Source organism: Cibotium barometz, chromosome 6 (assembly GCF_041138505.1).
Source record: "Cibotium barometz isolate CiBa-2024 chromosome 6, ASM4113850v1, whole genome shotgun sequence".
Classification (NCBI taxonomy): domain Eukaryota; kingdom Viridiplantae; phylum Streptophyta; class Polypodiopsida; order Cyatheales; family Cibotiaceae; genus Cibotium; species Cibotium barometz.
In genome coordinates, this window is record NC_141051.1 from 41,751,464 (window position 1) to 41,766,771 (window position 15,308).

At 38.8% G+C, this 15,308-nt stretch overlaps 2 protein-coding genes across 2 annotated transcripts; both read left to right on the forward strand.

The window, feature by feature from the left end:
- Positions 1 to 598: 598 nt before the first annotated feature.
- LOC147637750 (protein neprosin-like) lies at positions 599 to 2,780 on the forward strand. Its single transcript, XM_086799030.1, has 6 exons — positions 599 to 829; positions 963 to 1,049; positions 1,263 to 1,484; positions 1,595 to 1,768; positions 2,097 to 2,243; positions 2,397 to 2,780. Exons 1-6 carry the CDS (start codon positions 599 to 601, stop codon positions 2,778 to 2,780), a joined length of 1,245 nt encoding a protein of 414 aa, XP_086655156.1.
- A 9,516-nt stretch (positions 2,781 to 12,296) lies between these two features.
- LOC147637751 (protein neprosin-like) lies at positions 12,297 to 14,478 on the forward strand. Its single transcript, XM_086799031.1, has 6 exons — positions 12,297 to 12,527; positions 12,661 to 12,747; positions 12,961 to 13,182; positions 13,293 to 13,466; positions 13,795 to 13,941; positions 14,095 to 14,478. Exons 1-6 carry the CDS (start codon positions 12,297 to 12,299, stop codon positions 14,476 to 14,478), a joined length of 1,245 nt encoding a protein of 414 aa, XP_086655157.1.
- The last annotated feature ends 830 nt before the right edge of the window (positions 14,479 to 15,308 follow it).

Sequence of the window (15,308 nt, forward strand, 5' to 3'; positions counted from 1 at the left end):
ATGGTTTATAATGTCCTTGTGGTCTTGGAATTGTATTGTTTTCAAGGCTTGGCAGTGATTGGGGGATAGCCCGATGGTTAGTCTAGATGAGTGCTATGCATAAGGCTCTATTCTTATTTGGGACCATATTATTAACCAATAGTGTGTAGGTGCACATTAATCATTAGTATACCACGAGACACTAATTTTTTGTAAACCAATATGGTTTACAATATTTTTGTGGGCTTGAAAATTTTCAAGAGCCAACACTAGTGCAAAAATTTTCCCCCACCATGCCTTACACCCCACAAAATCTAGAATGAGCACACCGAAATTTATGCTAAGCCCCTTCAAAAAAAAAAAACACCATTTAATGTGTATTTCACCGTAGGGCTCAGGGATGGACAAGGGAGACTCAGTACCCTCGAGGTCTTTTTTTTGCGGGGGGGCGGGGAAAACATTTCCATAGTGTAAAGGCCCTAAGATTTCTCCCAATGGATGCCGATAGTTAGTAGTACCGACTACGCGCAGTCCGAATCTTTACAAGGTTTCTGGACAATAGTATGACGGTGGTGATGAGAATAAGGCAAGGTTTATATTATAGACACTGCACAATAATATGACGGTGGTGATGATGACTTTGCGAGGGCGCAATGACAGACATCTATCGGCCAGCGACGTCCTCTTGAGCATTTTAGTATTGTCTAGTTTCTTCGTGCATGTTGTGCGAGGAAGAAGTCTTACAGCCGATCAAGTAAGAGACTCGCTAAGTGGGTACACCAGGGAGGATGTCGCCAAAGCGCATCTGCAACTCCGCGAGCTTATCAAACCATCGGTTCGGAGCATCCAGGTGGACGAAATTATCTCATTAATTAGGTCAATGCAGTAATTAATATAGATCAAATCATCAATTACTTTGATTCGGTGCGTTTATTGATCATATAAACGTCGATGCATGTTATGTTGTCTTGTGAACCCTACAGAGTCCCGATGGAGACATCATTGATTGCGTGTTGCGGGAGAAGCAGCCTGCGTTAGATCACCCGTTGTTAAGAAACCATACTATCCAGGTCAATTATTCTCTCTCTTTTTAGCTAGCTAAGCACCTTAGATTCAATCATGCGTACTGTTAAAAGCTCCTTAAGATTTAGTATATCGACGTATTATTAGGTTAACAGAGATTATTGCATACACTAACAGGAATTCCCGAGCTTTTCTCCCGATGCAATTAAACGCAATCCACATATTATTAGGTTAACAGAGATTGCTGCACATACTAACAGGAATTCCCGAGCTCTACTCCCGATGGAATTAAACGCAATCCTGAGATGGATAATTATCCGCCAGTTTTGATCGCGGGTGCGCAGCTTTGGCATCTCAATGGCATCTGTCCAATTGGAACCGTGGCAATACGAAGACCTTCTTTGCTGTATATTCTCAAGTCCCGTAGAGTCGTGCATTGTAAACAGAAGCGCTTCTCACGAGATTTTACAGGAAACATCGAGGTCAGTTAAATAATCAAATCTCGTGCTTGATTAATTTCAAGTCGATTAGGATAATGATTGAGTCCAGCTTAAGCCCATAATTTTTTTAAAGGAAGTACATGTATTTGCAGTTTGCCAAGGCCGTGTATTCCCACGGCCAACCCATATTTGGAGCCTCCGCATCACTCAGCATATGGAATCCTCACGTTGAGAATATAGCTTCTGAGATGAGCGCGGTCGACGTGTGGCTGACTGCTGGATCCGCCTTAGACAACACCCTCAACACGGTCGAAACTGGATGGTCGGTAAGCTCACTAGCCTCAAACCTTTGCATACATATTGAGACCTTCAGGGGGTCCCTAATTAACATCTAATGTGATTTCTTATCCCCTAAACATCTAACATCAAATCTAAAAATTACTGTACTAATAAGCTGTGGAACAGTCCTTATAAGACATTATTCTAACACTTCTCCATGTTAGGTGAACCCTGAACTCTATGGCGATAACTACACCCGCCTTTCCACCTACTAGACGGTGGGTTATAAATCTTTGATGGGATCAAGTGATTCAAAATCCTCATGTACAAGAATTGCTTCCTTCTCATGTTTCGTTTCACTTCGCATGCATGCAGAAGGACTTCTATGTAAACACAGGATGTTTTGATCTCACCTGCCCAGGCTTCGTCCATGTGGCATTTCAAATTGCCATAGGTGCAACCATATTCCCTACTTCTACCGATAAAGGCCATCTAGTTGATGTCTCTTTTCGTATTTGGCAGGTGAGGTTATTGATAAATCAATCAAATTGGATTCTCCTTGAGATAAATGTTGAGCCATAATGCATTTTTTTATGTACAGTACACATTTGGATATGTTGAGCTCATTGACTAATAACTCATTGTGATATATGCCTATGCTGACGTTGCTTGTAGGATCTTGTAACTCATAATTGGTGGCTAGCATATGGCACAATTGATGTGGGATATTGGCCATCAGAATTATTTACAAATCTAGCACAATATGCAGACACAGCTAGTATTGGAGGATCGGTGATCAACTCGAAAGTTGGAGGAGTACATACTACTACTGAGATGGGCAATGGAAACTTTCCTAGCGAGGGTGTGGATGTTGCAGCTACTTATGCCCACTCCCTGCAGGTGATGACTTCACCAAATATACTCACAGATGCAAGGGCAAGTGATGTCGTGCTCGTCACTTCTGACCCTGACTGCTACAATATACAAACTACCACTCATGCTGCTATGGGCACCACGGTAGTCCTCGGAGGGCCGGCACATGGCCCTGGTTGTCCATGATCCTCACTTCATGCCCTCTAGTTCTGCATAAACCCATATCGTGCACACCAGCTCATGCATAAACATCCCATGGTGGGAGTTGCATCATGGGAAGGACACTGATATTTTTGGATATTGACATTTTCTGATGTTTTCTGTCATGAGTTGAAAAGTGATCCATTGATTGAAAAACTTTTGGTTCTTGTTTTAGTTGTCAAATATTGCATGTTTTATAGTATATTTATGATCAGCATCCAAAGTATGCATGTATGTATACTTTGTGATTATCTAACATCCAAAGTATGCATCGAGTCTTTACATGTTTTATGTGAAGGCATTATAGCCTACTTATAATTAGGCTTGATTTTAAGTATACATACTTGTGATTATCTAATATCGTAAGTATGCATCGAGTCTTTACTTGTTTTATGTGAAGGCATTATAGTTTACTTATGATTAGGCTTGATTTTTGTTAGATGTTTTACCTATAATTTCTCAATGGTTTTTAGTAGACAAATTAAATTTCATATGCACATCACAAAATACACTATCTTTTTTTCCCAAAAATCATGATATGCACATCACAAAATACACTATCGTTTTTCTCCCAAAAGTTATGATTTCTAACGAGCAAGGCAGTGCCCATCAAAAACCAAGCATTAATCTTATGGTGTCAACACCCGAGTATATGCATACTTATGATTGTAAGCATCCTACATATGTATAAGAGGGCCCTTATAATGTGTTTATGTGAAGGCATTAAGTGTCTTAGTTGATGTCAAAGAATACTGCTTCCAAGACATTTTTCATTTTTGTACTAGATGGAGATAATCAATCAAAATAAAATGGATTAAGAAAATATCAATTAAAGGTTCACTACACTATAGTACGATGCAACTATAGTGGTACTTTTATGGGTGATAACTAAGTTTTGAAAAAGGCAAGCACCAATGAAGCACCATTGTTAGCACAAATATGAATCCACCAAAAATTGAGCCTTATCAGAGGCAAAACAATACACCAAAGAACCATCATTTTTTGTGTAATCCTTATTTAAAAAATTCAAGCAAGCTTAATCCAATTGTATGTAGTGTTAGAAAAAAAATCCCTTTAGAGTATGAAGGCTTATCCCATGAGGGAGAGCTCACATACACGAACCCCCACTTGACGATTCAACCATCCAACACCTCAATCAATCTCTCAATCCCTTAAATCCACTATACTAATCAAGAGAACAAGCAATGCATGACAATCTCTTAATCCCATTCAAATATTGATTAAATCTTAGCTTTCCCTAATGCCAGCAAACCCATAACCGTGCATCTACTAATCCACAAGCTTAAGCAAGCATAGAATGTAACATTCACAAACCCGCAAGCTCATAGAGAGAGTCTATCCATGAATAACTCATTGCCAATGAAGTGGGCAAGAGCTTGCATCAATGGAGACTACACACACACACTACAAGCATGCAGCATACACAAGAGAAAGAAAGAAGCATTCAACTAATCTTAGATTAATCTACTTCAATGATGCTAAAAGAGATTAAGAGAAAGAAGTGGAGCTATACTCATTGGAGCTTGATGCTCATTAGAGTACAATAGAGAGAGAGTTAGAGAGTTGCCATAGCTTGAGAGCTCAAGAGCTTCACTCAATAGCTTATGAGAATGGCCAAAAATGTACTCTTTCTTTAGCTAACATCTCTTTTATAGAGATGTCACTAACCCTAACCCTAGGCCTCTTTCACACATGGGTGGACAACCCCATAAGTGAGCCTTGCTTAATACACTTAGAACTCTTTAGAACCCACATTGGCCTAAAACAATTTACATTGCACTTCGGCACAAAAATATAAAAAAATTATGTGCGTCTTTATGTTCCCATGGCTACAATCCCGCTCTCTCGCATTAATTGCTTCCGGCCTCCTTCCATAATCTGTGTTCCCGTGAGTGTTCCCGTGGAACAACCATTGCACATCAAGAATGAACATTCAAATTACCTAAATCCTACGTTTATGATATCTTGTATAGTTTCACAATAATCGAGAATAAGAAGATTTGTATCACTTGAACTAGCCATTACTCCATAATCAAAAGTTTTGCTTCTCTTATCTATATGCTCCACATGAAAGTGATGACCATGCGGCCATAATGCTTAAATTTAACGATACTATAGCAATTTTACTATCATTAATATGTTAAGAAAAGCTATTATTAATATGCCAAGAACCACAAAACATTTCTTCAAATGGGACATGTACTTGCTTACATGCCAATTGCATCCTTTGGCAAACTCCATCTCTCTCTCATTGAATCCTTTACCATTATCCCTTGATTGCCTAAGAGTATCTTCTAGCCACCTAAGTGATATATTATTGAGGAGAAGTGCGAGCTCTAGTGGGTATGGAAGATCCCTATGAAACTTCTTCTAGCATTTGTTCTTTCCACTTATCCTCCTTTGTACCTATTAATCCACTTTTTTCATTTTTTAGAAGGATTTAAGATACATAACTTGTTTACCATTTCTTGTAATAATTCATTCATCTTATGAGTGATCCCATTTTGTTATGGAACCTGTTCAACTACTTGCTTATAATCTTTTTTGTGACAAAGTCAAGGCATATGAGGATCTATTTGGCTAAGAAACCATGAGATATATACCATGATTCTTGGTGTTGTGAGGCTCCAATTTACTTGTTTATGGAAACTGCATCTAACCTTAGTTAGAGAAGAAATAAAGAAAAACTAAATAAGAAAAGGTTTCAATAAATTTGAAGCCTCTTCATACACAAGACCATGTGCAATCTCCACATAAAGATCAAAATAAAACATGCCGTCATCATCTAGCAACATCATATAGCATCATCGTGATATAAAACAACAACTTTAAACCATAAAAGTGAAATGATTCAAATCATACACAAGACATACTTCTCATTCTTAAATGCATCCATTATCACATGGTTTTTTATAGAAGACAAGTTCATTCTCTACAAGAGCTAAATTCGCTCGACCACCCTTGAGCTCCAGACAACCAAAAACTCCATGCAATGGAGAGCTAAGAAGTTGTAGATCTTAAGTGTGTGTTAGTACACTTAGGACCAGTGAGTCCTGCAGTTCTCACCTAGGTCTCCCATCATAATGGTAACCTATCTCACTCTGCAAAGTGGGCTTCCATAGAAGCATGTGTTCTACCATAGTAGAATTAACCACCATAGTGGATTAACAATATGCAAGCTGACCGCATAGAGATTTTTAGATGCAATTACAATGCTTCATATAAGTTTATATCATACTAAGAAAACCCCATTAAAAAATATCAAAATAATCAAAGGACATGTACGTCTCTAGTCCAATAACGCAATGAATTTTGTCAAACCAAGCCAATTTCCTTCCATATGCATAGTGGCTAGTTCATTCTAGCTTTGAATTCTTCTTGTCCTTTTCCTTCCAAATATAAGAACTCTATTCCCTAACCTTCAAGCTCTTCTTGGTTTAGCTTACGTTATCTTTTAGGGTAATCTCCTCTCATGAGTAAAGATGGACTTTGATTTTCCTCATTATCATGGATTTGGAGTGGTGCACACTCTTGTTCATATGTATGGAATTTCATCCCACACATCATGTCACTAGGGCAACTCATCATGTTCGGATACTCTTTAGTCCCCCTCTTTTACTTAGGGCTTGCCTTGCTCTGGGTCTTTAAATCCACTTCCATAATATAACTTCACCAAGCATATAACTTTAAGGACTTGATATTACATTCTAAGCTTTCTTGATCCCACTTGACTAGGTTCACAAGGTTCACTTTAATTCCAATACTTAATTCTAGTTATTATGAAGTTTTTATAGCATTTACAAGTCCCTTGAATTCATAAATGCATCCCCTTATCAATCCTTTAAATATCCCAAGAACGGATACTCATAATGTTTCCTAGAACTATAAATATGTCCTCTAAATTCCCTCTTTCATTTACATGCAAGTAAAGTTTGAATGATCCTTCACTAATCCTTATGAAGGCTTAAACCTTGTTCAATTTAAGCTCCTAGAATCATACTTATGTGGTTAATCACTCTTAAAAGAAATCTCCTCTCAACATGCAAGGCTTAAACCTTGTTCAATTTAAGCTCCTAGAATCATACTTCTTATGTGCTTAATCACTCTTAAAAGAAATCTCCTCTCAACATGCAAGATAAGTCAAAAGATATAGCTTCAATAATTATCTCAGTGTAGCATGATTGGACCCTTCCTAATCTCTAATTTTATAGCTTGATCTGTGTAAATTTTTAGTTAAATAAACATTTCATATGTTCCTTCAAAGTCCCATGGTAATCCCCAAAAGACAGGGTCAAAAAATCATTCTTCTAGCTATGATATTCATCATATGGTGTGTGCGTTTAAGTTTCTATACTTCACAAGAGACCCACATTTTTCCCTTTTTCTCCCAACATGGAAAATGCCCCTGTTAGCTTAAGGTTCCCATGTCCTTTATTATCACACATACTTTCGACACAACTCCCAAAACCACTACACATAAAAAACTGGAAAACATTCTACCTTCAACTCCTAAGAGAGAGGGAGGGTGTTCCTCTCCATACTTCATGATGGTAGACATGTGGGCCTCTTAGACATTCTGTACACATACATGTGCTACCAGCTCCCCTTGGCTTGTGCACTATCATGGCCTTGATTTTTGGATGCTTCTTGGGATTCCATTGCCTTGTAATTGGTGCTCTTGGTTCTCTTAGTTGGCAAGTTTGGTTACCTTCTAGGTGGACTCTCTAGGCTTGGTGGTTGTGGTGATTTATTCTCCCAATTCTTTTACCAAGAAATTTCCCACAAAATCTTAGTAGCATCTCCCCCCTTATTTAAAAAAATATTGCCCCCTCTATCGACTGTAGCTCTTCATGATTAAATAAGAAAAATTACCCCCTCTATCGAGTGTAGCCCCTCATGATTAAATAAGAGTTTTATTTTTTGATGATCTTTTATGGTGAGCTTATAAGGTCATTGGACATGTTTCATTTGATTTTAGTATAAACATGACCATATTCAGGATGAGTTTTCATCAAGTATGGCCAATTTAGGTTTTGGGCCTAGGGGCCTCCACAAACCTGACAAGGCACCCATTATGGTGGTACACTGACTTGTCAAGCCCCCAAGCCCAAAACTTAAAATAGCCATAACTTGCTCAAAACTCATCAGAATATGGTCATGTTTATACTCAAATTGAGTGGGATGGCAATAACTTGCTCAAAACTCATCAGAATATGGTCATGTTTATACGCAAATCAACTTGAATATGGTCAAGTTATGATAAGTATGAAAGTATGTTATAAAAATATTTGGATGCAAGTTATGTGTAGTATAATTTATCGGGTGTTTTAAAGAAAGAACTTTTGTCTAGGTCCTAGTAGGGAAACCTAATTTGAATAGTCTATATGGCCAAAGGCTATTGGCTAGTAGCATCGAGCCCGCATGTGTAAATGTCGCAAGACCAAATCTATATTGTTTTCAAGGCTTGGGCGATTGGGGGATAGCATAATGGTTAGTGTAGATGATTGCTTTATGTGAGGCTTAATTCCTATTTGGGGCCATATAAGTGTGTAGGTCGCGCACATTAATCATTAGTATACCACAAGTCACTACTTTTCTGTAATAATATCCTTGTGGGCTTGGAATTGTATTGTTTTCAAGGCTTGGCAGTGATTGGGGGATAGCCCAATGGTTAGTTTAGATGAGTGCTATGCATAAGGCTCTATTCTTATTTGGGACCATATTATTAACCAATAGAGTGTAGGTACACATTAATCATTAGTATACCACGAGACACTAATTTTTTGTAAACCAATATGGTTTACAATATTTTTGTGGGCTTGAGAATTTTCAAGAGCCAACACTAGTGCAAAAAGTGTTCTCCCATCACTAAGAAAAAATGTGAACAAATGTCCAATATATCATTAACCATTCTTCAATGTAGGCGAGCACATTTTCATTGTTCAATATAGATTTTGGTATACCGTTTGTGCACTTGGCAACATCCCCCACACAAAATCTAGAATGAGCACACCGACATTTATGCTAAGCCCCTTTTTTAAAAAAAAACACCATTTAATGTGTATTTCACCGTGAGGGCTCAGGGATGGACAAGAGTACCCTCGAGGTTGGGTGGGGGGACATTTATATAGTGTAAAGGCCCTAAGAGAGAGGGAGGGTGTTCCTCTCCACACTTCATGATGGTATACATGTGGGCCTCTTAGGCATTGTGTGCACATACATGTGCTACCAGCTCCCCTTGGCTTGTGCACTATCATGGCCTTGATTTTTGGATACTTCTTGGGATTCCATTGCCTTGTAATTGGTGCTCTTGGTTCTCTTGGTTGGCAAGTTTGGTTACCTTCTAGGTGGACTCTCTAGGCTTGGTGGTTGTGGTGATTTATTCTCCCAATTCTTTTACCAAGAAATTTCCTACAAAATCTTAGTAGCATCTCCCCCCTTATTTAAAAAAATATTGCCCCCTCTATCGAGTGTAGCTCTTCATGATTAAATAAGAAAAATTACCCCCTCTATCGAGTGTAGCCCCTCATGATTAAATAAGGGTTTTATTTTTTGATGATCTTTTATGGCGAGCTTATAAGGTCATTGGACATGTTTCATTTGATTTTAGTATAAACATGACCATATTCAGGATGAGTTTTCAGCAAGTTATGGCCAATTTAGGTTTTGGGCCTAGGGGCCTCCACAAACTCGACAGGGCACCCATAATGGTGGTACTGACTTGTCAATCCCCCAGGCCCAAAACTTAAAATAGCCATAACTTGCGCAAAACTCATCGGAATATGGTCATGTTTATACTCAAATTGAGTGGAATGACAATAACTTGCTCAGAACTCATCAGAATATGGTCATGTTTATACGCAAATCAACTTGAATATGGTCAAGTTATGATAAGTATGTTATAAAAATATTTGGATGCAAGTTATGTGTAGTATAATTTATCGGGTGTTTTGAAGAAAGAACTTTTGTCTAGGTCCTAGTAGGAAAACCTAATTTGAATAGTCTATATGGCCAAAGGCTGTTGGCTAGTAGCACCGAGCCCACATGTGCAAATGTTGCAAGACCAAATCTATATTGTTTTCAAGGCTTGGGCGATTGGGGGATAGCGTAATGGTTAGTGTAGATGATTGCTTTCTGTGAGGCTTAATTCCTATTTGGGGCCATATAATTAGACTAATAGTGTGTAGGTCATGCACATTAATCATTAGTATACCACAAGTCACTACTTTTCTATAAACCATGGTTTATAATGTCCTTGTGGTCTTGGAATTGTATTGTTTTCAAGGCTTGGCAGTGATTGGGGGATAGCCCGATGGTTAGTTTAGATGAGTGCTATGCATAAGGCTCTATTCTTATTTGGGACCATATTATTAACCAATAGAGTGTAGGTACACATTAATCATTAGTATACCACGAGACACTAATTTTTTGTAAACCAATATGGTTTACAATATTTTTGTGGGCTTGAGAATTTTCAAGAGCCAACACTAGTGCAAAAAGTGTTCTCCCATCACTAAGAAAAAATGTGAACAAATGTCCAATATATCATTAACCATTCTTCAATGTAGGCGAGCACATTTTCATTGTTCAATATAGATTTTGGTATACCGTTTGTGCACTTGGCAACATCCCCCACACAAAATCTAGAATGAGCACACCGACATTTATGCTAAGCCCCTTTTTTTAAAAAAACACCATTTAATGTGTATTTCACCGTGAGGGCTCAGGGATGGACAAGAGTACCCTCGAGGTTGGGCGGGGGGACATTTATATAGTGTAAAGGCCCTAAGAGAGAGGGAGGGTGTTCCTCTCCACACTTCATGATGGTATACATGTGGGCCTCTTAGGCATTGTGTGCACATACATGTGCTACCAGCTCCCCTTGGCTTGTGCACTATCATGGCCTTGATTTTTGGATACTTCTTGGGATTCCATTGCCTTGTAATTGGTGCTCTTGGTTCTCTTGGTTGGCAAGTTTGGTTACCTTCTAGGTGGACTCTCTAGGCTTGGTGGTTGTGGTGATTTATTCTCCCAATTCTTTTACCAAGAAATTTCCTACAAAATCTTAGTAGCATCTCCCCCCTTATTTAAAAAAATATTGCCCCCTCTATCGAGTGTAGCTCTTCATGATTAAATAAGAAAAATTACCCCCTCTATCGAGTGTAGCCCCTCATGATTAAATAAGGGTTTTATTTTTTGATGATCTTTTATGGCGAGCTTATAAGGTCATTGGACATGTTTCATTTGATTTTAGTATAAACATGACCATATTCAGGATGAGTTTTCAGCAAGTTATGGCCAATTTAGGTTTTGGGCCTAGGGGCCTCCACAAACTCGACAGGGCACCCATAATGGTGGTACTGACTTGTCAATCCCCCAGGCCCAAAACTTAAAATAGCCATAACTTGCGCAAAACTCATCGGAATATGGTCATGTTTATACTCAAATTGAGTGGAATGACAATAACTTGCTCAGAACTCATCAGAATATGGTCATGTTTATACGCAAATCAACTTGAATATGGTCAAGTTATGATAAGTATGTTATAAAAATATTTGGATGCAAGTTATGTGTAGTATAATTTATCGGGTGTTTTGAAGAAAGAACTTTTGTCTAGGTCCTAGTAGGAAAACCTAATTTGAATAGTCTATATGGCCAAAGGCTGTTGGCTAGTAGCACCGAGCCCACATGTGCAAATGTTGCAAGACCAAATCTATATTGTTTTCAAGGCTTGGGCGATTGGGGGATAGCGTAATGGTTAGTGTAGATGATTGCTTTCTGTGAGGCTTAATTCCTATTTGGGGCCATATAATTAGACTAATAGTGTGTAGGTCATGCACATTAATCATTAGTATACCACAAGTCACTACTTTTCTATAAACCATGGTTTATAATGTCCTTGTGGTCTTGGAATTGTATTGTTTTCAAGGCTTGGCAGTGATTGGGGGATAGCCCGATGGTTAGTCTAGATGAGTGCTATGCATAAGGCTCTATTCTTATTTGGGACCATATTATTAACCAATAGTGTGTAGGTGCACATTAATCATTAGTATACCACGAGACACTAATTTTTTGTAAACCAATATGGTTTACAATATTTTTGTGGGCTTGAAAATTTTCAAGAGCCAACACTAGTGCAAAAATTTTCCCCCACCATGCCTTACACCCCACAAAATCTAGAATGAGCACACCGAAATTTATGCTAAGCCCCTTCAAAAAAAAAAACACCATTTAATGTGTATTTCACCGTAGGGCTCAGGGATGGACAAGGGAGACTCAGTACCCTCGAGGTCTTTTTTTTGCGGGGGGGCGGGGAAAACATTTCCATAGTGTAAAGGCCCTAAGATTTCTCCCAATGGATGCCGATAGTTAGTAGTACCGACTACGCGCAGTCCGAATCTTTACAAGGTTTCTGGACAATAGTATGACGGTGGTGATGAGAATAAGGCAAGGTTTATATTATAGACACTGCACAATAATATGACGGTGGTGATGATGACTTTGCGAGGGCGCAATGACAGACATCTATCGGCCAGCGACGTCCTCTTGAGCATTTTAGTATTGTCTAGTTTCTTCGTGCATGTTGTGCGAGGAAGAAGTCTTACAGCCGATCAAGTAAGAGACTCGCTAAGTGGGTACACCAGGGAGGATGTCGCCAAAGCGCATCTGCAACTCCGCGAGCTTATCAAACCATCGGTTCGGAGCATCCAGGTGGACGAAATTATCTCATTAATTAGGTCAATGCAGTAATTAATATAGATCAAATCATCAATTACTTTGATTCGGTGCGTTTATTGATCATATAAACGTCGATGCATGTTATGTTGTCTTGTGAACCCTACAGAGTCCCGATGGAGACATCATTGATTGCGTGTTGCGGGAGAAGCAGCCTGCGTTAGATCACCCGTTGTTAAGAAACCATACTATCCAGGTCAATTATTCTCTCTCTTTTTAGCTAGCTAAGCACCTTAGATTCAATCATGCGTACTGTTAAAAGCTCCTTAAGATTTAGTATATCGACGTATTATTAGGTTAACAGAGATTATTGCATACACTAACAGGAATTCCCGAGCTTTTCTCCCGATGCAATTAAACGCAATCCACATATTATTAGGTTAACAGAGATTGCTGCACATACTAACAGGAATTCCCGAGCTCTACTCCCGATGGAATTAAACGCAATCCTGAGATGGATAATTATCCGCCAGTTTTGATCGCGGGTGCGCAGCTTTGGCATCTCAATGGCATCTGTCCAATTGGAACCGTGGCAATACGAAGACCTTCTTTGCTGTATATTCTCAAGTCCCGTAGAGTCGTGCATTGTAAACAGAAGCGCTTCTCACGAGATTTTACAGGAAACATCGAGGTCAGTTAAATAATCAAATCTCGTGCTTGATTAATTTCAAGTCGATTAGGATAATGATTGAGTCCAGCTTAAGCCCATAATTTTTTTAAAGGAAGTACATGTATTTGCAGTTTGCCAAGGCCGTGTATTCCCACGGCCAACCCATATTTGGAGCCTCCGCATCACTCAGCATATGGAATCCTCACGTTGAGAATATAGCTTCTGAGATGAGCGCGGTCGACGTGTGGCTGACTGCTGGATCCGCCTTAGACAACACCCTCAACACGGTCGAAACTGGATGGTCGGTAAGCTCACTAGCCTCAAACCTTTGCATACATATTGAGACCTTCAGGGGGTCCCTAATTAACATCTAATGTGATTTCTTATCCCCTAAACATCTAACATCAAATCTAAAAATTACTGTACTAATAAGCTGTGGAACAGTCCTTATAAGACATTATTCTAACACTTCTCCATGTTAGGTGAACCCTGAACTCTATGGCGATAACTACACCCGCCTTTCCACCTACTAGACGGTGGGTTATAAATCTTTGATGGGATCAAGTGATTCAAAATCCTCATGTACAAGAATTGCTTCCTTCTCATGTTTCGTTTCACTTCGCATGCATGCAGAAGGACTTCTATGTAGACACAGGATGTTTTGATCTCACCTGCCCAGGCTTCGTCCATGTGGCATTTCAAATTGCCATAGGTGCAACCATATTCCCTACTTCTACCGATAAAGGCCATCTAGTTGATGTCTCTTTTCGTATTTGGCAGGTGAGGTTATTGATAAATCAATCAAATTGGATTCTCCTTGAGATAAATGTTGAGCCATAATGCATTTTTTTATGTACAGTACACATTTGGATATGTTGAGCTCATTGACTAATAACTCATTGTGATATATGCCTATGCTGACGTTGCTTGTAGGATCTTGTAACTCATAATTGGTGGCTAGCATATGGCACAATTGATGTGGGATATTGGCCATCAGAATTATTTACAAATCTAGCACAATATGCAGACACAGCTAGTATTGGAGGATCGGTGATCAACTCGAAAGTTGGAGGAGTACATACTACTACTGAGATGGGCAATGGAAACTTTCCTAGCGAGGGTGTGGATGTTGCAGCTACTTATGCCCACTCCCTGCAGGTGATGACTTCACCAAATATACTCACAGATGCAAGGGCAAGTGATGTCGTGCTCGTCACTTCTGACCCTGACTGCTACAATATACAAACTACCACTCATGCTGCTATGGGCACCACGGTAGTCCTCGGAGGGCCGGCACATGGCCCTGGTTGTCCATGATCCTCACTTCATGCCCTCTAGTTCTGCATAAACCCATATCGTGCACACCAGCTCATGCATAAACATCCCATGGTGGGAGTTGCATCATGGGAAGGACACTGATATTTTTGGATATTGACATTTTCTGATGTTTTCTGTCATGAGTTGAAAAGTGATCCATTGATTGAAAAACTTTTGGTTCTTGTTTTAGTTGTCAAATATTGCATGTTTTATAGTATATTTATGATCAGCATCCAAAGTATGCATGTATGTATACTTTGTGATTATCTAACATCCAAAGTATGCATCGAGTCTTTACATGTTTTATGTGAAGGCATTATAGCCTACTTATAATTAGGCTTGATTTTAAGTATACATACTTGTGATTATCTAATATCGTAAGTATGCATCGAGTCTTTACTTGTTTTATGTGAAGGCATTATAGTTTACTTATGATTAGGCTTGATTTTTGTTAGATGTTTTACCTATAATTTCTCAATGGTTTTTAGTAGACAAATTAAATTTCATATGCACATCACAAAATACACTATCTTTTTTTCCCAAAAATCATGATATGCACATCACAAAATACACTATCGTTTTTCTCCCAAAAATTATGATTTCTAACGAGCAAGGCAGTGCCCATCAAAAACCAAGCATTAATCTTATGGTGTCAACACCCGAGTATATGCATACTTATGATTGTAAGCATCCTACATATGTATAAGAGGGCCCTTATAATGTGTTTATGTGAAGGCATTAAGTGTCTTAGTTGATGTCAAAGAATACTGCTTCCAAGACATTTTTCATTTTTGTACTAGATGGAGATAATCAATCAAAATAAAATGGAT

Excerpts from the sequence above, each read along its gene's own strand:
- LOC147637750 (XM_086799030.1), top strand. The coding sequence starts at position 599 with ATGACGGTGGTGATGATGACTTTGCGAGGGCGCAATGACAGACATCTA. Across the intron at positions 830-962 it reads CATCGGTTCGGAGCATCCAG|AGTCCCGATGGAGACATCAT; the intron begins GTGGACGAAATT and ends TGAACCCTACAG. Across the intron at positions 1,769-2,096 it reads CGGTCGAAACTGGATGGTCG|AAGGACTTCTATGTAAACAC; the intron begins GTAAGCTCACTA and ends GCATGCATGCAG.
- LOC147637751 (XM_086799031.1), top strand. The coding sequence starts at position 12,297 with ATGACGGTGGTGATGATGACTTTGCGAGGGCGCAATGACAGACATCTA. Across the intron at positions 12,748-12,960 it reads TAAGAAACCATACTATCCAG|GAATTCCCGAGCTCTACTCC; the intron begins GTCAATTATTCT and ends ACATACTAACAG. Across the intron at positions 13,467-13,794 it reads CGGTCGAAACTGGATGGTCG|AAGGACTTCTATGTAGACAC; the intron begins GTAAGCTCACTA and ends GCATGCATGCAG.